At 41.6% G+C, this 22,306-nt stretch overlaps 1 protein-coding gene and 1 pseudogene across 1 annotated transcript; one reads left to right on the plus strand and one right to left on the minus strand.

The window, feature by feature from the left end:
• LOC118375606 (alpha-methylacyl-CoA racemase-like) overlaps positions 1–6,318 on the plus strand; it is a 65,233-nt pseudogene extending 58,915 nt beyond the window's left edge.
• Positions 6,319–14,835: 8,517 nt separating this feature from the next.
• LOC118391722 (relaxin-3 receptor 1-like) lies at positions 14,836–16,498 on the minus strand. The gene has a single exon (XM_035783223.2). It carries the CDS (start codon positions 16,430–16,432, stop codon positions 15,170–15,172), a length of 1,263 nt encoding a protein of 420 aa, XP_035639116.1. The 5' UTR covers positions 16,433–16,498; the 3' UTR covers positions 14,836–15,169.
• Between the last annotated feature and the right edge of the window lie 5,808 nt (positions 16,499–22,306).

A 22,306-nucleotide genomic window follows, 5' to 3' on the forward strand; every position in this document is an offset into this window, starting at 1 on the left:
TCTGCTTGGCATTTCCACTCACTACCCAATATGGTAATGAGAGGTGGCTGGCAGTGGGAGAAGATGGATTTTGGCCAACATTCTGCAAATGTTCTCATCGATAGTTCCCCACTCTTCCCTAGTTTTCTGTTCCCAAAACTAAAATCTGTTATGAATAGAGTTGGCTACGTTTTAAATACTTTAACCTTTGTGTCAAAAAAAAGTGTTGTTTAGGAGTTCAAAGGTGAATTTAGTAATTGCACACGTGCACTTCACAGAGTAGGCGTTCCCTAATGTAAATATGCAGATGTATGCTAGAATGGGCTAATAGGACCTCCTTGCTTGTTCTGCCCACGATGATTAACTTGTTCCCATTGGAAAAGACAGGCTGAGGTCTATCTTGGTTTAGTTATAAAAATCTTTGACGCAGTCAGACTCTCATTCTCACAGGAGAATGACTCAAGTCGCATTGCCACGGTAATCTCCCACCCTTACAGGGACAGGTGAACATCTGTTAAACAATATACCACATTACTTCTTATTAGTAATGCATTTATTGTTTTAGAAACATTACAAAGCATGCTCACCTGTTTTTGTTTTGTTTTGTTGGTGTAATTTTTGCTGGAAAAACAATATTTTGGCTGGTAAAAATCTGAGTGGCTGGTAGATTTTTAAATCTACCTGACACAGTGGCTGGTGGACAAAAAAAAAATACATTTTTGGCCCTGATAATACTATGTTGAATGCATTAACAGAAATGACCATAACCAAACAAACATTGCAGATTAGAAATGATGGACAGTAACGGTAACTGTAGGCTACTACTGGTGATAAATGTAATGGGGAATTGATAGTGTTAGGAAATTATGATTAATATGACTGAACAAGTCATTTTAAATGGAACTGTAACTAAGTAAACTTATACTCTGTTTTATTATATCTGATTAACTATTTGGGTTGTGGACTGTGAAAACAGATAAGGTCGTTAGCCTATGGTTGACCCTACAGAAACTTAGCTCTGGGGTTTTTAGATAAGGCAGTGAGTGCATTCCTAGGTTTTCTGTTAATTAAAACTGTCAGTTCAGTGATGATCGATAATGTTGAGGGGTCAAAAGTTATCTGGGAGTGTGTTAGTAAGTTAGAATGAACTTTTCACCTTACTTTGTCCCAGTCGAGAGGAGGGGATTCTTGTTAAAGCAATGAAATGACGTCATGATCTGTATATAAACTGCTGCACGTGATTAAGTGGGAGCGCGCTCCGAGAATAAATTCTATTACCTATTATTGAAAGACTGGTCTGCGTCTATTTTATGCAAACAAGAAATCTTAGAAATTCTCATAAAATAGATTAAGTGCTTTCAATTGATGAAAGCACATTGGCATAATTAAATTACAGTAACAGATAGACAGCAAACAACGCACACAATGAAGTTATGAAACAATGAATATGCACAAAAAGGAGGTAGTGAGCACATCCTGGAGAGAGACGTACCTCTTTGTCAGAATTCAGTCAGCCTTCACAAGTTCATAACATGCAAATGTGTCCCATTATGTGTTTTACACCTTCAGCAGAGATATTTTTTATTTTTTTATTTTATTTAACCTTTATTTAACTAGGCAAGTCAGTTAAAAACAAATTCTTATCTACAATGACGGCCTCCGCCCTATGGGACTCCCAATCACAGCTGGTTGTGAAACAGCCTGGATTGGAACCAGGGTGTCTTTAGTGACGCCTCTAGCACTGAGATGCAGTGCCTTAGACAGCTGCGCCACTCAAGAGCCCATGCATGATATTCAGTTTCACTGGCAGATACTGTAGTATGTTCTATAGATGGTCTTAAACTGCAGTAATGTATGTCTGAACGCACATTGCACTGTCAAAAAAGTCAGAATATCGGTCTTCAATCATTTAGCTGCTGGTTTCATTGTTTGATTCAGGTCTAGTGTGATTGAGGCAAAAATAATAGCTAAAGTTAGTAAGCTACCTAATGCTTGCCAACGTATTGCTAGCTCTAAAGGTACATCAACTGACGAAAACTAGCCAAGTTAATTGCCTTCTGTTGAAACGGGACAAAAAGGATACAAAACATTTGCATACACACCCCAGCTGTTAGATACTGCTACCAGTCAGATAACTCAAGCTGCACTGGCTGTGGTAGCTACTAACTGGCTAGGTAGTTCATTATCTTCAGACAGAACTTCAATCGAGAAAGGATGAAACATCACCATAGCTTAAATGACATGTTAGTTACACTACTAGTTCAGCAGTTACCTCGCCAGCTACATCAGTCAAATAAAGAGTAGCCAGTTTCTGCTCTGCTCGTTTTTACAACTAAGAGAAAATGCTCAACACACACAGTGACAGCAGCTGCAGAGTGTCTTTCAGAATCTTTGCCTTCATGCAGCCTATCTGCACACTCTGTGGTGTCTGCTTGGTACTAAATCTATCCAGCCTGCTGAAACCGCCAAACAGCCTATCCGACTGCTCTGTCACATCTGCATGGTCCTAAAGCACACCAATGAATGCCACTTCTGGTATACTTCCCCCCGCCCGTCCCCTTTCTGTCCTTACAACCCCCATCTCCCAATTAACATTACTATAATACTCTGGCCATAGTTCAGCGTTACCTGCTGAGCCTGTCAATGCTGGGTGATCAACAATTTGTTGGTCAGTATGTGAACTAAGCTAAGAGCAGGTGTGACATTCACAACAGACACACGTCCCAAAAACCCTCCCCTCTCTTCAAACATAGAGGACAACCTCTTCCTCTCCTTAAATCAGCAGTCAGCTGTAGAAACAATAACAAAGCCGTCTCCCAGGTCCTGGTTCGGTAAAAAGCTGAGGGATGGGGCTGGAGAAATTTAACCACTCTAAAATTATAATAAATAATTCCTAGACAGAGCTTTGGATGCAAGGACTGACTATCCGTGATATCACAATTATTGCTTTAACCATGTTTTAAGGCTATATAGTGTTTGTTTATATTTTCTTTGTTAAATTTAAAAAAAATAAAATCAGATGTTATTTGGGGTTCTGATGGACTAAGCTCATTTTTTAAATTTTTTTATTTCACCTTTATTTCACCAGGTAGGCAAGTTGAGAACAAGTTCTCATTTACAATTGCGACCTGGCCAAGATAAAGCAAAGCAGTTCGACAGATACAACAACACAGAGTTACACATGGAGTAAAACAAACATACAGTCAATAATACAGTATAAACAAGTCTATATACAATGTGAGCAAATGAGGTGAGAAGGGAGGTAAAGGCAAAAAAGGCCATGGTGGCAAAGTAAATACAATATAGCAAGTAAAACACTGGAATGGTAGTTTTGCAATGGAAGAATGTGCAAAGTGGAAATAAAAATAATGGGGTGCAAAGGAGCAAAATAAATAAATAAATTAAATACAGTTGGGAAAGAGGTAGTTGTTTGGGCTAAATTATAGGTGGGCTATGTTCAGGTGCAGTAATCTGTGAGCTGCTCTGACAGTTGGTGCTTAAAGCTAGTGAGGGAGATAAGTGTTTCCAGTTTCAGAGATTTTTGTAGTTCGTTCCAGTCATTGGCAGCAGAGAACTGGAAGGAGAGGCGGCCAAAGAAAGAATTGGTTTTGGGGGTGACTAGAGAGATATACCTGCTGGAGCGTGTGCTACAGGTGGGAGATGCTGTGGTGACCAGCGAGCTGAGATAAGGGGGGACTTTACCTAGCAGGGTCTTGTAGATGACATGGAGCCAGTGGGTTTGGCGACGAGTATGAGGCGAGGGCCAGCCAACGAGAGCGTACAGGTCGCAATGGTGGGTAGTATATGGGGCTTTGGTGACAAACGGATTGCACTGTGATAGACTGCATCCAATTTGTTGAGTAGGGTATTGGTGGCTATTTTGTAAATGACATCGCCAAAGTCGAGGATTGGTAGGATGGTCAGTTTTACAAGGGTATGTTTGGCAGCATGAGTGAAGGTTGCTTTGTTGCGAAATAGGAAGCCAATTCTAGATTTAACTTTGGATTGGAGATGTTTGATATGGGTCTGGAAGGGGAGTTTACAGTCTAACCAGACACCTAAGTATTTGTAGTTGTCCACGTATTCTAAGTCAGAGCCGTCCAGAGTAGTGATGTTGGACAGGCGGGTAGGTGCAGGTAGTGATCGGTTGAAGAGCATGCATTTAGTTTTACTTGTATTTAAGAGCAATTGGAGGCCACGGAAGGAGAGTTGTATGGCATTGAAGCTTGCCTGGAGGGTTGTTAACACAGTGTCCAAAGAAGGGCCGGAAGTATACAGAATGGTGTCGTCTGCGTAGAGATGTATCAGAGACTCACCAGCAGCAAGAGCGACCTCATTGATGTATACAGAGAAGAGAGTCGGTGCAAGAATTGAACCCTGTGGCACTCCCATAGAGACTGCCAGAGGTCCGGACAGCAGACCCTCCGATTTGACACACTGAACTCTATCAGAGAAGTAGTTGGTGAACCAGGCGAGGCAATCATTTGAGAAACCAAGGCTGTCGAGTCTGCCGATGAGGATGTGGTGATTGACAGAGTCGAAAGCCTTGGCCAGATCAATGAATACGGCTGCACAGTAATGTTTCTTATCGATGGCGGTTAAGATATCGTTTAGGACCTTGAGCGTGGCTGAGGTGCACCCATGACCAGCTCTGAAACCTGATTGTATAGCAGAGAAGGTATGGTGAGATTCGAAATGGTCGGTAATCTGTTTGTTGACTTGGCTTTCAAGACCTTAGAAAGGCATGGTAGGATAGATATAGGTCTGTAGCAGTTTGGGTCAAGAGTGTCCCCCCCTTTGAAGAGGGGGATGACCGCAGCTGCTTTCCAATCTTTGGGAATCTCAGACGACACGAAAGAGAGGTTGAACAGGCTAGTAATAGGGGTGGCAACAATTTTGGCAGATCATTTTAGAAAGAAAGGGTCCAGATTGTCTAGCCCGGCTGATTTGTAGGGGTCCAGATTTTGCAGCTCTTTCAGAACATCAGCTGAACGGATTTGGGAGAATGAGAAATGGGGAAGGCTTAGGCGAGTTGCTGTTGGGGGTGCAGTGCTGTTGACCGGGGTAGGAGTAGCCAGGTGGAAAGCATGGCCAGCCGTAGAAAAATGCTTATTGAAATTCTCAATTATGGTGGATTTATCAGTGGTGACAGTGTTTCCTATCTTGTGGGCAGCTGGGAGGAGGTGTTCTTATTCTCCATGGACTTTACAGTGTCCCAGAACTTTTTTGAGTTAGTGTTGCAGGAAGCAAATGTCTGCTTGAAAAAGCTAGCCTGGGCTTTTCTAACTGCCTGTGTATAATGGTTTCTAGCTTCCCTGAACAGCTGCATATCACAGGGGCTGTTCGATGCTAATGCAGAACACCATAGGATGTTTTTGTGTTGGTTAAGGGCAGTCAGGTTTGGGGAGAACCAAGGGCTCTATCTGTTCCTGGTTCTAAATTTCTTGAATGGGGCATGTTTATTTAAGATGGTTAGGAAGGCATTTAAAAAAAATATCCAGGCATCCTCTACTGACGGGATGAGATCAATATCCTTCCAGGATACCCCGGCCAGGTCGATTAGAAAGGCCTGCTCGCTGAAGTGTTTCAGGATGCGTTTTACAGTGATGAGTGGAGGTCGTTTGACCGCTGACCCATTACGGATGCAGGCAATGAGGCAGTGATCGCTGAGATCTTGGTTGAAGACAGCAGAGGTATATTTCGAGGGCAAGTTGGTTAGGATGATATCTATGAGGGTGCCCGTGTTTAAGGCTTTGGGGAGGTACCTGGTAGGTTCATTGATAATTTGTGTGAGATTGAGGGCATCAAGTTTAGATTGTAGGATGGCTGGGGTGTTACAGTTTTTTTGGATTGATTACACACTAAAATTAAAAATAGTACACTATTAGCAAAACCTTACACTCAAGAAGCAAAACATCAGCCCACATTTGCACAACTATAAGCACATTGTCAACCTCACACTTGTAGCAAAACTCTACACACAGTGATTTGCAAAACATTAAACACACTTAACATACATTACACACAAAAATGTATCATGAAGTCACATCCTTGCAATACCAAAGCACTGACTGTCAGATTACCACACCCAGGTCTCCCACATCCAACCTATTGGTTCAACACAGTCATCAGGTGTGCAAACACTTGTTTGCTTAATTGTAGACACACCAATCAGGTGTATTAGCACTATAAAAAGCAGCAGGTGAGTTCATCGGCCTTCAAGCACAATGGAAAGAGGAGGAGAAAGAGGAGGAGGACGAGGAGAACGAGGAGGACGAGAAGAACGAGGAGGACGAGGAGGAGGAAGACAAGAAGGTGCTCAAAGAGGACCGAATCTGACAAATGAGATCCGCGCAACACTGGTTGACCACGTTGTCAACCACGGCCTGACGCTGAGGGAAGCTGGACTGCGAGTACAGCCAAATCTAAGCCGATATACAGTGGCAAGTGTGATGAGAACATTTAGACTGGAAAATGGGTATTGTAAAAATATCATCATATCAAAAACATCTGCACGGTTTCAGTAACTGCTTACAGTACTGTATTCGATGCACTATCAACACTTCTGTTACCTTTTCCTGTGAAATTACTGTACTATTTTATACTGTTTTTTTTCTACATAGGATTGAGGGTCAGGGACGACAAGGGGGAAGGCCTCCTATGTTCACAGAACAGCAAGAGAGGGAGATAGTAAACATGGTTTTGGCCAACAATGCTATAACACACAAGCAGCTCCAAGCTAACATTGTCAATAACCACGCCATTTTCAACGACATCCATCAGGTCTCAACATCAACACTGGCACGCATCCTAAAAAAAACACATATTCAAATGAAGCAAATTTATCGAGTGCCTTTCGAGCGCAATTCCGAAAGGGTGAAACGACTGCGGCATGATTATGCAGAGGTATGTATTCACTTTAGCAGTGTGATCTTGCATACTGTCTCATAATCTTTTACTGTACTGTAATATGTATACTAGATCTACACTGAACTACACAATTTTGCCTGACACTGTTTTTCAGAGTTTTACGAATGGATGGAGAGGAGATCCAGCATGAGACCATTTACGTAGATGAGGCTGGGTTCAACCTGACGAGAACACGAAGGAGGGGAAGAAACATCATTTGCCACAGGGCTATAGTCAATGTCCCAGGGCAACGTGGGGGTAATATAACACTCTGTGCAGCCATTACACAGAATGGTGTCCTCCACCGCCATGCCCATATGGGCCCTTACAACACAGCACTCATACTTACATTCTTGGACCAATTGCACAACATAACAGCAGCAAATCAAATCGATCATATGCAATACATTGTTGTCTGGGACAATGTGTCTTTCCACCGCTCTGGTCTGGTTCAGATCTGGTTTCAGCAACATCCACATTTCACCGTCCTATATCTTCCACCATACTCTCCATTCCTCAACCCTATAGAAGAGTTTTTCTCAGCATGTCGGTGGAAGGTATATGATCTCTGTCTCCAGGCTGAGGTACCCCTCATCCAAGCCATGGAGGAGGCCTGTGACCAGATGGAGGTAGCAGCAATGCAAGGATGGATTCGTCATTCAAGACGTTTCTTTCCAAGTTGTCTTGCTAATGACAACATTGCCTGCGATGTTGATGAAATTCTCTGGCCAGAACCAGCTAGGCGAAGAGACAATGTCTAGTTATTTGTTATTTTATTTTTTTGATCTTACAATACGTAAAGTGACGTTTGGTTACAGTATTATGAAGCTCCATGTCAACATTTTGGGCGTGTTGAGAAATAAATTAGTTTCTTCAGTCTGCAACATTGGTCTTGTGTAGTGTTTGGTGAATTGACATTATATTTGTACTTTGTTGATAGTAGCCTACTCTAATCATAGGGAAGTAGAAGTGCTAAAAGTGTTTTAGGTTTATCACAGCAGAGTGTAACTCGTGCAAACAGAGTATAGTAATGTGAAACGTGTGTGTTTCATATGGTAACAAAGTGTGGTTTTTAAAAAGAAGTGTATAGTTTTTACAAGAGTGTTTAATTTTGCAAAGGATCTGTAGTGTTTTGCTTATTGGGTGTGTGGTTGTGCTAATTGTGTGTAGTGTTTTGAAAACACCGGCCCAGTTTTGAAAATCGTGCTTAAGCAATCAAAAAAAACTGTAAGCATGTTCCAGTTTAGGTCGCCTAGCAGCACGAGCTCTGAAGATAGATGGGGGGCAATCAGTTCACATATGGTGTCCAGAGCACAGCTGGGGGCAGAGGCTGGTCTATAGCAGGCGGCAACGGTGAGAGATTTGTCTTTAGAGAGGTGGATTTTTAAAAGTATAAGTTCAAATTGTTTGGGTACAGACCTGGATAGTAGGACAGAACTCTGCAGGCTATCTTTGCAGTAGATTGCAACACCGCCCCCTTTGGCAGTTCTATCTTGTCTGAAAATGTTGTAGTTTGGAATTAAAATTTCAGAATTTTTGGTGGTCTTCCTAAATCTGGATTCAGACACAGCTAGAACATCTGGGTTGGCAGAGTATGCTAAAGCAGTGAATAGAACAAACTTAGGGAGGAGGCTTCTAATGTTAACATGCATGAAACCAAGGCTATTACGGTTACAGAAGTCGTCAAAGTCGTAGATATAGAAAAGATTAGCATTCCTGCAACATTATTCTGGGAAATTAAGCTAATTGATTGCACCCAAAATGTAAATTTTAATATATAGCATTCATATAATATTTAATGAATATAGTACCTAACATCTGATTTTTCTAACAATGAGTTAGGAATCCAAAGAAATGGTGAAAAGCCACCCAAGGACACCCCACATCAAACCTACCATAACAACCAGTATATAGTATCAGTTCTCTATCTCTGACAAGTAGTATGGAGCTGCAGCTCAGAGTATTGTTTCTTCACCCTATGTAACATATTTTCAGTGCATTTGGTGATGTTCAGAGAAAATAGTAATTGAAGTTGTTAGGTTTTTGTCCCACCCCACATTCTGATATTACCAGGTTCTGACCAATAGATGGTGGTGTTCCTTCTATTAGGTGAAAATCTGACACTTTTGTTGGCCACTGTTTCAAATGTTGTTTCACAAGTCAACTGTACATACAGTGCATTCAGAAGGTATTCAGACCCCTTGACTTTTTCCACATTTTGTTACGTTACAACCTTACTCTAAAATGGATTCAATACTTCCCCCCCTCATCAATCTACACACAATACCCCATAATGACAAAGCAAAAACAGGTTTTTAGAAATTTTTGCAAATTTATAAAAAAAAAAAATGAAATATCACATTTACATAAGTATTCAGACCCTTTACTCAGTACTTTGTTGAAGCACATTTGGCAGCGATTACAGCGTCGGGTCTTCTTGGATATGACGCTACACGCTTGGCACACCTAAATTATATTTGGGGAGTTTCTCCCATTCGTCTCTGCAAATCCTCTCAAGCTCTGTCAGGTTAGATGGGGGGTTCAGAGAAATTAGTCATCTGAACAGAGGAAAACAAATCCCACAACTCACTGAGAACATAGGATGAAGAAACAATACTATTTGCCACAGCTCCATACTACTTGTCAGACATAGCAAACTAATACTACACTGAAGAAAAATCTAAACGCAACATGTAAAGTGTTGGTCCCATGTTTCATGAGCTAAAATATAAGGTTCCAGAATGGTTCCATATGAACAAAAGCTTATTTCTCTCAAATATTGTGCACAAATTTGTTTACATCCCCGTTAGTGAGTAGTTCTCATTTGCCAAGATAATCCATCCACCTGACAGGTGTGACATATCAAAAAGCTAATTAAACAGCATGATCATTACACAGTTGCACCTTGTGCTGGGAGACAGTAAAAGGCTACTCTAAAATGTGCAATTTTGTCACACAACACAACTCCACAGATGTCTCAAGTTTTGAGGGAGTGTGCAATTGGCATGCTGACTGCAGGAATGTCCACCAGAGCTGTTGCCAGATAATTTAATGTTAATTTATCTACCATATGCCACCTCCAATGCCGTTTTAGAGAATTTGGTAGTAAGTCCAACCGGCCTCACAACCGCAGAGCACGTGTATGGCATCGTGTGGGCGAGCGGTTTGCTGATGTCAAAGTTTTGAACAGAGTGCCCAATAGTGGTGGGGCTATAGTATGGGCAGGTATAAGCTACGGACAATGAACACAATTGCATTTTATCGATGGCAACTATATTATATTGTACTATATTTATTGAATGTTATATGAATCCTATTAAAATGGCCAATTACATTTTATATTATATTTCAAAATGATAACGTTGCAGAAATGATCATCTTATCTCTTTCTAACTACAGAAACGATTTCAGAACAATCTGAAGTGGTGGGTGTCATGATTTGCTGAAATGACATGGAACTACCCAGATGTGAAACAGGCTTCGCTAAGACATAATGCTTTTCTATTAGTGTTTTGGTTTAGAAGTGAACACAACCTTTAAGGATGTAAATAGGGAAATTTTGGCTTTGGATGGAAAAAGAGATTTATGAGATTATCTTCGGCCAATCTGCACTTTACCTTATATTCAACCCTTCCTGTCACCTTCAGTAAGGACATCTCTGGACAGCACTTTTCACTGGTTAGTGAAAATATCTATAAAATGAGGACAGTTTTGATCCAAATCTGAATTTGATCTAAATCATTTAGATTGATTATGGTAATATATCTCAATGAAAATCTATTTTCTTTGAGATTTAATTAGCATAATCAATCTAAATTATTTGGATGTCTACTATTTTATCCATATTATCTTATAATATCCATGTTATCCACCTGAGAACATAATGTACCGCAATAAAGTCCCAAATGACTAACTGTAGTCCAGTCTGCCGATGCACGAGGCTGATTAATTTCAGTAGAGATAATCCTTAAATCACTGCTTTCACTATAAATTGGGGAAATACGAATACTGCATAATAAAACAGATGGAATGATTCCAAAAACGCTCATAAGTGACAAAGCAAAAGTTTTCCCACCCTTTGCTCCCAGGTGGTCAGCGGTCGAAGGCACTGCAGCCCAGTGCAAGAGGTGTCACTACAGTCCCTGGTTCAAATCCAGGCTGTATCACATCCGTCCGTGCTTGGGAGTCCCATAGTGCAGGGCACAATTGGCCCAGCATTGTCCAGGTTTGGCCGCGGTAGGCCGTCATTGTAAATAAGAATTTGTTCTTAACTGACTTGCCTAGTTAAATAAATAAACACATTTTTAAAATCCTCAATTTCACTACCATAGAGCACACATTTGTAATGTGCCTGCTTTCCACTATCCACTCTGATAGATTAGTCAATTACACAGAATTATTTCAAACTGAGCTCCATTGCCGAGTAATCTATTGTGTTGTCAATTTATTTACTCCCTATTGTAATGATGGGGTGGTGAGTCGGAAGCAGGTGCAGATGAAATGTTTTAATAAAACAACAAGAACACGACACTAACATAAGGCAGGACATCAATACACAAGAACAATGCAAACTGGTGAATGAAATGGGGACTGACATATAAAGAGGAGGAAATTATGAAGGTAACAGAGTCCAGGTGTGAATCATAATGATAATGATTCCCAGGTGCACGTAATGATGAGTGCCAGGTGTGCATAATGATGAATCCCAGGACCGGTGGTTAATATTCTGTCGATGTCGTATGCCAGAGGGGAGGAGCAGGAGCAGACGTGTCACCTACAGTATAGAGCAGGACATGAAGGGGATTTGTGTTAACTAGTTTATTGATTTGGAGATGAGGCATTGCTTCTAATTCTGCTTACAAGGCATGTTCACAAGACTCTTCCCCAGCCACTCTTATTCAAGTATTGTGTCACCATGTCTCCCATTCCCTTCAGTTTCACCACATGATTTTCACTACGTGTTTTATAGTGTGAACTGTGAATACGTTTGTCATGAATACATTTTGTTGTGTGTGCATGTGTGTGTGTGCATATGTGTGCACATGTGTGTGTGTGCGCATATGTGCATATTTGTGTGGTGTGCACACTTGAGTGTGAGAGTGTTTCTTATGGAATTTCTGACATAAATGTTTTCCTCTTGTGACATTATACTTATAAAAATGGAACGTTTTCCATCCTCCCACCAGGTGCAGAGGAACCTGGGGAAAGGTAATCTTGCTGGACAGGATCGAGGTACCGGCATGGATTGTGCAGCGCTCACGTGTATGACGCAGCTGGCTCAGATCATCGTAGGGGCGGGACTGGGTCGTTGGTCAACATGGCAAGACGTGTGATTGTGGTGGTCCTCTTCACATCAACAATGTCTTTACTTGGTTGTCTGTTCATCGCCCTCCACATCAGATACGTGGAATAATCTATTTTAATAAAGATATTACGAAGACCCTGTATTAACCTGGTCTCCCTCTATTCTTTAAATCCTTTGAAGGGTTTTGTAAACGGCTTCAAAATATGCATTATACAGTTGAATTCAGAAGTTTAAGTACACCTTAGCTAAATACATTTAAACTCAGTTTTCACAATTCCTGACAATTAATCCTAGTACAAAATCCCTGTTTTAGGTCAGTTAAAACCACTTTATTTTAAGAATGTGAAATGACAGAATAATAGTAGACATAATGACTTATTTCAGCTTAAATTTCTTTCATCACAATCCCAGGGGGTCAAAATTTGAATTTTGAATTTTGGCCCATTCCTCCTGACAGAGCTGGTGTAACTGAGTCAGGTTTGTAGGCCTCCTTGCTCGCACACACATTTTCAGTTCTGCCCAGAAAATTTTCTATAGGATTGAGGTCAGGGCTTTGTGATGGCCACTTCAATACCTTGACTTTGTTGTCCTTAAGACATTTTGCCACAACTTTGGAAGTATGCTTTGGGTCATTGTCCATTTGGAAGGCCCATTTGCAACCAAGCTTTAACTTCCTGACTGAGGTCTTGAGATGTTGCTTCAATATATCCACGTAATTGTCCTTCCTCATGATGTCATCTATTTTGTGAAGTGCACCAGTCTCTCCTGCAGCAAAGCACCCCAACAACATGATGCTGCCACCGCCGTGCTTCATGGTTGGGACGGTGTTCTTCGGCTTACAAGCCTCCCCCTTTTCCCTCCAAACATAACGATGGTCTTCATGGCCGAAACAGTTGTTTTTGTTTCATCAGACCAGAGGACATTTCTCCAAAAAGTACGATCTTTGTCCCCATGTGCAGTTGCAAACTGTAGTCTGGCTTTTTTATGGCAGTTTTGGAGCTGTGGCTTCTTCCTTGCTCAGTGGCCTTTCAGGTTATGTCGACATAGGACCTGTTTTACTGTGGATATAGATACTTTTGTAGCTGTTTCCACCAGCATCTTCACAAGATCCTTTGCTGTTGTTCTGGGACTGATTTGCACTTTTCGCACCAAAGTACGTTTATCTCTAGGAAACCGAACCCGTCTCCTTCCTGAGCGGCTGCATGGTCCCATGGTGTTTAAACTTGCGTACTATTGTTTGTACAGATGAACGTGGTACCTTCAGGCGTTTGGAAATTGCTCCCAAGGATGAACCAGACTTGTGGAGGTCTACATATATATATTTTTTTTTACAATTTCTTTTGATTTTCCCATGATGTCAAGCAAAATGACTTGCACTGAGTTTGAAGGTAGGAAATACATCCACAGATACACCTCCAATTGATTCAAATTATGTCAATTAGCCTATCAGCAGCTTCTAAAGCCATGACGTCATTTTCTGCAATTTTCCAAGCTGTCTGAAGGCACAGTCAACTTAGTGTAATGTAAACTCCTGACCCACTGGAATTGTGATACAGTGAATTATAAGTGAAATAATCTGTCTGTAAACAAATGTTGGAAAAATTACTTTTGTCATGCTCAAAGTAGATGTCCTAACCGACTTGCAAGACATTTGTGGAGTGGTTGAAAAACTAGTTTTACGCCATCCTAAGTGTATGTAGACATCCGACTTCAACTGTACGGTATATGTAACTGAGCATGGCAGAACTAACTGTGTGCAGATCAATGATTTCCATTCCACCTCCCTCCGGTGTAGATGTTCTCAAAAAGATCTTGATAAAAACATATGAAGCATTCTAATGTTGTGCCCTTAGTCAAGGCTTTCAACCTGACTACTCTCCAACATCTATTAAAGCCTAAACCGTGAACCAAGTGGCTCCAGATGAATTCTGCCAGGCACATAAATCGAAATGTAATTAATAAAAAGGAAGAAGTTTAACTCCTCTGAAAGAGATTTACACAGAAGCATGTATTGTGCAGTTTATCGCGTGGTATGCATCCACAGAGATGCAGTATGTCATGCGGTCTACCCTGAGGGGTACTGTCAATGATGTGCCCCTTGCAGTGCTCTTTATAGTTGGTGCAGAGTGAGTAGGTGTCTGTCAACCCCCCACCTTTCATAAGCAACTTTACAGGTCACTGCACACCTCTGGCATGCCAATTTTTCCTAGAAGCAATTAGCTCAGAATAAAGGACTAACTGCTGGTGTATGCTCTTATAATAGTCATGATTACAAGTGATGTCAAATAACTATCTCACACACTGCACCTCTAAATTGAACTCTGAAAGACAATGAAGGACAGAACATTCAGGTAAATGTGGGGGGAGAGAAGAGGGTAAGATAGCCCACTGTTTGTTTCCACTTCAATTACTGACTTATAACGTCTTTGTGCAACTTAAATAGATTCTACCGGTTAGATATATCACAGTAATTGTAAAAAGGCAGTGCAAGTCATGTAAAACCAAGGAGCGTGTGTAAGACTTATTTACCACATCACAGTTGTAATCTATCAAGCTGTGTATGTCAAGATGATCCAGGTCTTTATTTTGATGTGCCACACATAGACATTAAAGCCCACAATTTACATAAGATTAATGGACTGACTTGTTTTACACATGAATGATGTGCATCTATGAAACACATTTCGAAGAGGGAAAGGGAAATGCCCGTTATTCAGTTGTAACACGATTGAGTGCCATTGGAAAAGGTCTCTACAATACATGTATGAATCTGTCTAGGCAAGTTTGGGCTTCAATCAGTCCAGGGCATGACAGTTCTCACTGATGCGTAAAATTGACAAAAATAGTGTTGATAGAAATAAATAAATACATGTATATATATTTAATTAATTAATTAATCGATCAACACATTAATACATCCAAGCAAATCGACTTGGCACCGTTGACAGCTTGGTAGGCTGCATGTATTAACACAGGCTACGTACTGTTCGGGAGCATATCGTTTCTCCCATTGTAAATGACAACACCAGGTGGATAGAAAACCAAGGCTGGCTCTGCCGGACTTAACGGTACCAACGCATGTCCATGCTCGTCTTGCTCTGGCTTGGTCGTCGCCGTAAATGGTCTCATGTTGGTCACGGATGGAGAAGTTATTTGCCAAAAAAGTTTTTTCAAAGCCTTTCTGAACTCTCTTCTCATTAGACAATACAATATGGGGTTTAGACAGCTGTTAGAGTGCGCCAAACAGACAGACACTGGGAATATATATGCCTGCGTGGTGTAATATGCCCAACTGAAATGCACAACGTTGAGTTTTATGAGAATTCCCCACGCCGTTAGTGCCTGGTTCGGCAACCAACAGAGGAAGAATGACAGAACCACTATAGTCACAGATTTAGTCACTTTGGAGCGCCTCTTTGCGCTGGAGGTGTTCACATTCCTGGATGTGATGAAGCGCAAAAGCAGCAGGTAGCAGACGGAGATGATCCCCAGCGGTATTAGAAACCCGATCAGTACTTTTTGACTATGGTAAAGTCCAAGCCAGAATTGTGCGTCAACGGTGTCTGGAAATTTAACAAGGCACAGTTCCTCGTTGGAGACAGTCGCCGTTGTGGAGAACACCGCATGGGGCAAAGCTGCGGATATAGCAGCAACCCATATGACAATGCTCATAAGACGCGCGGAGCAGCAGCGGTGACGGCGCCGCCTGCTCTTGAGAGCCGATGCAACCGACCAGTACCGTGCCACACTCATAGCAGTCAGGAAAAACACACTTGCGTACATATTCATCGCTGTCACGTAAGACACTATCTTGCACATGGCTTTTCCAAAAAGCCAGGTGAAGTCCAAAGCGTTCTCCACTGCCCAAAAAGGAAGAGTTAATACAAACTGGAAATCAGTCAACGCTAAACTCGTCACGAAAAGGTTAATGGACGATTTCTTCCAGACTTGTTTAGACTTCATGAGATATAATACAAGGATGTTTCCTATCAACCCCAAGGTACAGACCACAGAGTAAATCACAGAGATTATTATTCTCAGGACGGCGGATCCATCCCCGAATAAATCACTTTTCTCCAAATCAGACAAGTGAGCGTACTCTCCAAAGGACTGGTTCGTTTTGTTAAGCATGAAAGAGAAGTTGAAGTCAGCAACGGGATATAATCCTGAACCTTCCTCGCTTTGTTCCCCATGCATCTCCGACCTCAGCCCAGCACCGCTGCCGCTCAGAAAATCCATGTAATGTCCTGACAGTTGCCTCGGATGTTATGGGTATCCCAAGTGTCGAGACGCACCTGCTGCAGCTTGGTCTCTCTCACAATGTTATGGGTAGTGTTCTTGTTGAGTCTTGCAGAAACACACACAACAACCTGCTACATGCCAAATCCGCTTTGAAATGGTCGAATCACGATCCCAGATGACCATTATCAAGTTTTGAATTTAAAAAAACAAAAACAAAATTTTAATCAAGAAAACATAATGCGTAAAAGCATTAATATTGTGTGAACGGTTATATCATCATGAATAAATTAAGGGACCCTTCGTCTGAGTGTTAAGTGGGGTATGACTTGAACGGATCTACCTGGGACGTGTCTTATTTAAACATCGCTGCAGGGATTGGACAATGTGCCTTTTTACGCATGTGCATTTATGGTGCTGGCAGCAGTGCTGGTTTTAGGGAGTTTGCTAACATGAGCGACAATGGATCTATCCAAATCAAATGGATCTATCCAAATCTCTTCTCCCCGCTGCAGTACATCTTTAATGGAACGAAAAGGGAGTCATAAACCTTTTGAGCTCATGCATTATATCAGACCCATAATTGTATTACTCTGCCATTAATCCCGGAGAGCTCCATATTACCTGAAAAACGTATGAGGTAAACTTAAGTTTGTGGCTTCAATTCCACTGCCCCGTGATCTGCAGTTGTGTGAGAGAGCCATGCCCTCCAGTTAGGCTTTTCAGTACATTACATACATTTATTTAGATTATAAATAAAAATGTTATCTCAATCATCAACTGTAAACCACTTTTGACAACTGTTGATGCAAAAGGGATTACTACATATAATGTAATTGATTGATTTAATGAAGTGAGATAATAAAACAATAATTATCTTTATCCTCCTCATCAGTTTTACCAGGCACGTCGCCCTGCTCCACATCCACAACACTGTCTCGGGACTCGTCTGAAGTGGGTAAACCTGATATGGCAACTTCGGTCTGTAGCGTATGAACCGTTTGAGCTACAAACTAATATGACCTACTATGGAAAGGGGATATTCTCACGAACACGATGGTACTCTCCTTCTGAAAGCAATCCATATAAACAAATGGAAATATGCAGGTAGTTTTGTGCCAACAAAATAAAGGGTTAAATGTGTCTAAGAAAACCAAAACATTTCCTAGATGTAGGACAGACACTTCAAAACCTTATTCTTATCATATCTTTTTTGACTGTCTTTTTAGCCATTTATGAATGTGTTATTCAGGCGAAATTCAATATTTTATTAAATAATTTGTTTTAAAATATGTTGATACCTGAAGGCTAAATTATCTATGGCATGTATTGAATTACAGACATTTTGCCGTGGCGTATTCATTTTGACAATAGATGTTATGCCGGTTAAAGCAACTGTTATATTATTCCATCTACAGAGGTCCGATTGAATTGATTGGACTGTTCTGTTAATGTTTCTGGCTGTTTTATCTAAGGAAGTCCCGAGAGGCAGTAGGGCTGACTTGTTTAGATTCCTATTATAATTTTTCTTGAGATGAAGCTGCATTTATCTATGCTCTTCAAAGCGTTTGGGAGTGGTTAATATGCATTGCCTAGATAGAGTAAAATATCATCTGCATATAATGAGATAAAGTGATCAGTAGATTTTAGGAAAACTGGATGGCAAGGTTTTGAAAGGACTTTGAAATTTGATAGCAGTCATACATCCTTGAAAAGGGAAGATATCAAACGCTGACAACTATAAAATACCATCAAAGGACATTTTAATCTTCTTTAAGACATTCCATGCTAAATGATTCAACGCTTTATAAAAATGTATTTTTATATTGGTGGTTTCATAGCAGCAGGAAGTAGTTTAGAGTTGGGGGTGTTGCGATGCAGAAAACAAATATTTGCCCCTGCTGAAGAAGTCTATTGGTCCACTAATATAGACTAGTAAAGGCCCAGTGCACTACTTTTGTGATTTTTTAAAATACGACATCTATTTGAGTGTTTACCAGCATTTGTGACTTGAGTCTGATAATTATCTGTGCAAAACAGTGCATCTAATAATATTTGTGGAATATAAAAATACTTGCTTGATATACAGTGGGGAGAACAAGTATTTGATACTCTGCTGATTTTGCAGGTTTTCCTACTTACAAAGCATGTAGAGGTCTGTATTTTTTTTATCATAGGTGCACTTCAACTGTGACAGACGGAATTTAAAACAAAAATCCAGAAAATCACATTGTATGATTTTTAAGTAATTCATTTGCATTTTATTGCATGACATACAGTAAGCATTTGATACATCAGACAAGCAGAACTTAATATTTGGTACAGAAACCTTTGTTTGCAATTACAGAGATCATACGTTCTCTATAGTTCTTGACCAGGTGTGCACACACTGCAGCAGGGATTTTGGCCCACTCCTCCATACAGACCTTCTCCAGATCTTTCAGATTTCGGGTCTGTCGATGGACAATACGGACTTTCAGCTCCCTCCAAAGATGTTCTATTGGGTTCAGGTATGGAGACTGGCTAGGCCACTCCAGGACCTTGAGATGCTTCTTACGGAGCCACTCCTTAGTTGCCCTGGCTGTGTGTTTCGGGTCGTTGTCATGCTGGAAGACCCAGCCACGATCCATCTTCAATGCTCTTACTGGTGGAAGGAGGTTGTTGGCCAAGATCTCGCGATACATGGCCCCATCCATCCTCCCCTTAATACGGTGCGGTCAAATCAAATCAAATCAAATGTATTTATATAGCCCTTCGTACATCAGCTGATATCTCAAAGTGCTGTACAGAAACCCAGCCTAAAACCCCAAACAGCAAACAATGCAGGTGTAAAAGCACGGTGGCTAGGAAAAACTCCCTAGAAAGGCCAAAACCTAGGAAGAAACCTAGAGAGGAACCGGGCTATGTGGGGTGGCCAGTCCTCTTCTGGCTGTGCCGGGTAGAGATTATAACAGAACATGACCAAGATGTTCAAATGTTCATAAATGACCAGCATGGTCGAATAATAATAAGGCAGAACAGTTGAAACTGGAGCAGCAGCACAGTCAGGTGGACTGGGGACAGCAATGAGCCATCATGTCAGGTAGTCCTGGGGCACGGTCCTAGGGCTCAGGTCCTCCGAGAGAGAGAAAGAAAGAGAGAATTAGAGAGAGCATATGTGGGGTGGCCAGTCCTCTTCTGGCTTTGCCGGGTGGAGATTATAACAGAACGTGGCCAAGATGTTCAAATGTTCATAAATGACCAGCATGGTTGAATAATAGTAAGGCAGAACAGTTGAAACTGGAGCAGCAGCATGGCCAGGTGGACTGGGGACAGCAAGGAGTCATCATGTCAGGTAGTCCTGGGGCATGGTCCTAGGGCTCAGGTCCTCCGAGAGAGAGAAAGAAAGAGAGAAGGAGAGAATTAGAGAACGCACACTTAGATTCACACAGGACACCGAATAGGACAGGAGAAGTACTCCAGATATAACAAACTGACCCTAGCCCCCCGACACATAAACTACTGCAGCATAAATACTGGAGGCTGAGACAGGAGGGGTCAGGAGACACTGTGGCCCCATCCGAGGACACCCCCGGACAGGGCCAAACAGGGTCGTCCTGTCCCCTTTGCAGAAAAGCATCCCCAAAGAATGATGTCTCCACCTCCATGCTTCATGGGTGTACTCATCCTTCTTCTTCCTCCAAACACGGCGAGTGGAGTTTAGACCAAAAAGCTCTATTTTTGTCTCATCAGACCACATGACCTTCTCCCATTCCTCCTCTGCATCATCCAGATGGTCATTGGCAAACTTCAGACGGTCCTGGACATACGCTGGCTTGAGCAGGGGGACCTTACGCGCACTGCAGGATTTTAATCCATGACGGCGTAGTGTGTTACTAATGGTTTTCTTTGAGACTGTGGTCCCAGCTCTCTTCAGGTCATTGACCAGGTACTGCCGTGTAGTTCTGGACTGATCCCTCACCTTCCTCATGATCATTGATGCCCCACAAGGTGAGATCTTGCATGGAGCCCCAGACCGAGGGTGATTGACCGTCATCTTGAACGTCCATTTTCTAATAATTGCGCCAACAGTTGTTGATTTCCACCAAGCTGCTTCCCTGATGTCCTTACACAGCTCTCTGGTCTTGGCCATTGTGGAGAGGTTGGAGTCTGTTTGATTGAGTGTGTGGACAGGTGTCTTTTATACAGGTAACGAGTTCAAACAGGTGCAGTTCAAACAGGTGTGGAGAACATGAGGGCTTCTTAAAGAAAACTAACAGGTCTGTGAGATCCGGAATTCTTACTGGTTGGTAGGTGATCAAATACTTATGTCATGCAATAAAATGCAAATTAATTATTTAAAAATCATACAATGTGATTTTCTGGATTTTTGTTTTAGATTCCGTCTGTTACAGTTGAAGTGTACCTATGATAAAAAATTACAGACCTCTACATGCTTTGTAAGTAGGAAAACCTGCAAAATCGGCAGTGTATCAAATACTTGTTCTCCCCACTAGGTTTTCCAGTTTCTTGAAATACTATGCAAATGAAACTTATTAAAACATGAAATGGTCTATTTGTTCCTTTTACTAAACACTCTACTTACAGTAGTGAATGCATATATTTTCGTACTGCCCCACTGTTGGAATTAAATCCACAACCTTAGCATTGCAAGCACCATGCTCTACCATCTGAGCCACATCATCACATCACATAATCACAACCCACTTGATGTCTCATTGTAGGCCTACTCAATTACTGTATTGCACATGTTTTTCTTCATGGTGATGGAAAGTCTACAGGTTCCAAACCTAGATGACCAGCCAATGTACAATACAGTAATATACATTTACATGACGTGGTTTGTAAGGATGGTAAATTAATACTGCAGAAAAGGTAATTGTTTCAATGTTATTTGATGAACAAAAATATTTAATTTGAGGTGGATGTTTTGTGTCCTTGCCCATAACTTTGCACATTTTGATGTAAATGTTTGAGGACAGGGTTTTGTTCTTGTTTTGTTCCGGGCTACAATTACCCGGGCCCACGACCGGTCTGTCGATGTCACCGCAAGAAGAGGAATAAACAGACTCACCCCATCGCGACGTCCCCCAAAGGTTAGCTCTCTAGCCCTCGCTATCTCCCTGCTTGCTAATTCGGCCTGCTAACGGCTAGCTTGTCTAGCCCGGGCCTACGAACTGTTAGCTTGTTAGCACAGGCCTGCTAACCATCTGGCTCACCGCATCCCAAACACTCTGAACCCATTTACTTTCTATCTCTCTTTGATTTTTATTTTGTTTATACCTTCCGGAAACCTGCCTCACCCACTGTGATACGGAATCGCTATCACCTTTAATTTTTGTTTTATTTTTATGACACACTCAAGAACCTCCAGACGCTAACCAGCTAACTAGCTACAAGCTATTTAGTCATTGTTAGTTTGTTTTTTTAAAAACCTGGATAACACTCGCCAGCCCAGCTTCCCTGCCCATCCACCGCTGCCCCCTGGACACTGATCTCTTGGCTACATAGCTGACGCACGCTGGACTGTCCATTAATCACGGTACTCCATTCTGCTTGTTTGTTTTATCTGTCGGCCCAGTTGCCTAGTCAACGCCATTTTACCTGCTGTTTGTTGTGCTAGCTGATTAGCCTCGCCTACTGTTTTTAGCTAGCTTTCCCAATTCAACACCTGTGATTACTGTATGCCTCGCTGTATGTCTCTCCCAAATGTCAATATGCCTTGTATACTGTTGTTCAGGTTAGTTATCATTGTTTTAGTTCACAATGGAGCCCCTAGATCCACTCTGCATACCCCTGTTACCCCTGGGTGACCTCACCCATTACAACCAGCATGTCCAGAGATACAACCTCTCTCATCATCACCCAGTGCCT

Source organism: Oncorhynchus keta, chromosome 12, assembly GCF_023373465.1.
Source record: "Oncorhynchus keta strain PuntledgeMale-10-30-2019 chromosome 12, Oket_V2, whole genome shotgun sequence".
Lineage (NCBI taxonomy): Eukaryota > Metazoa > Chordata > Actinopteri > Salmoniformes > Salmonidae > Oncorhynchus > Oncorhynchus keta.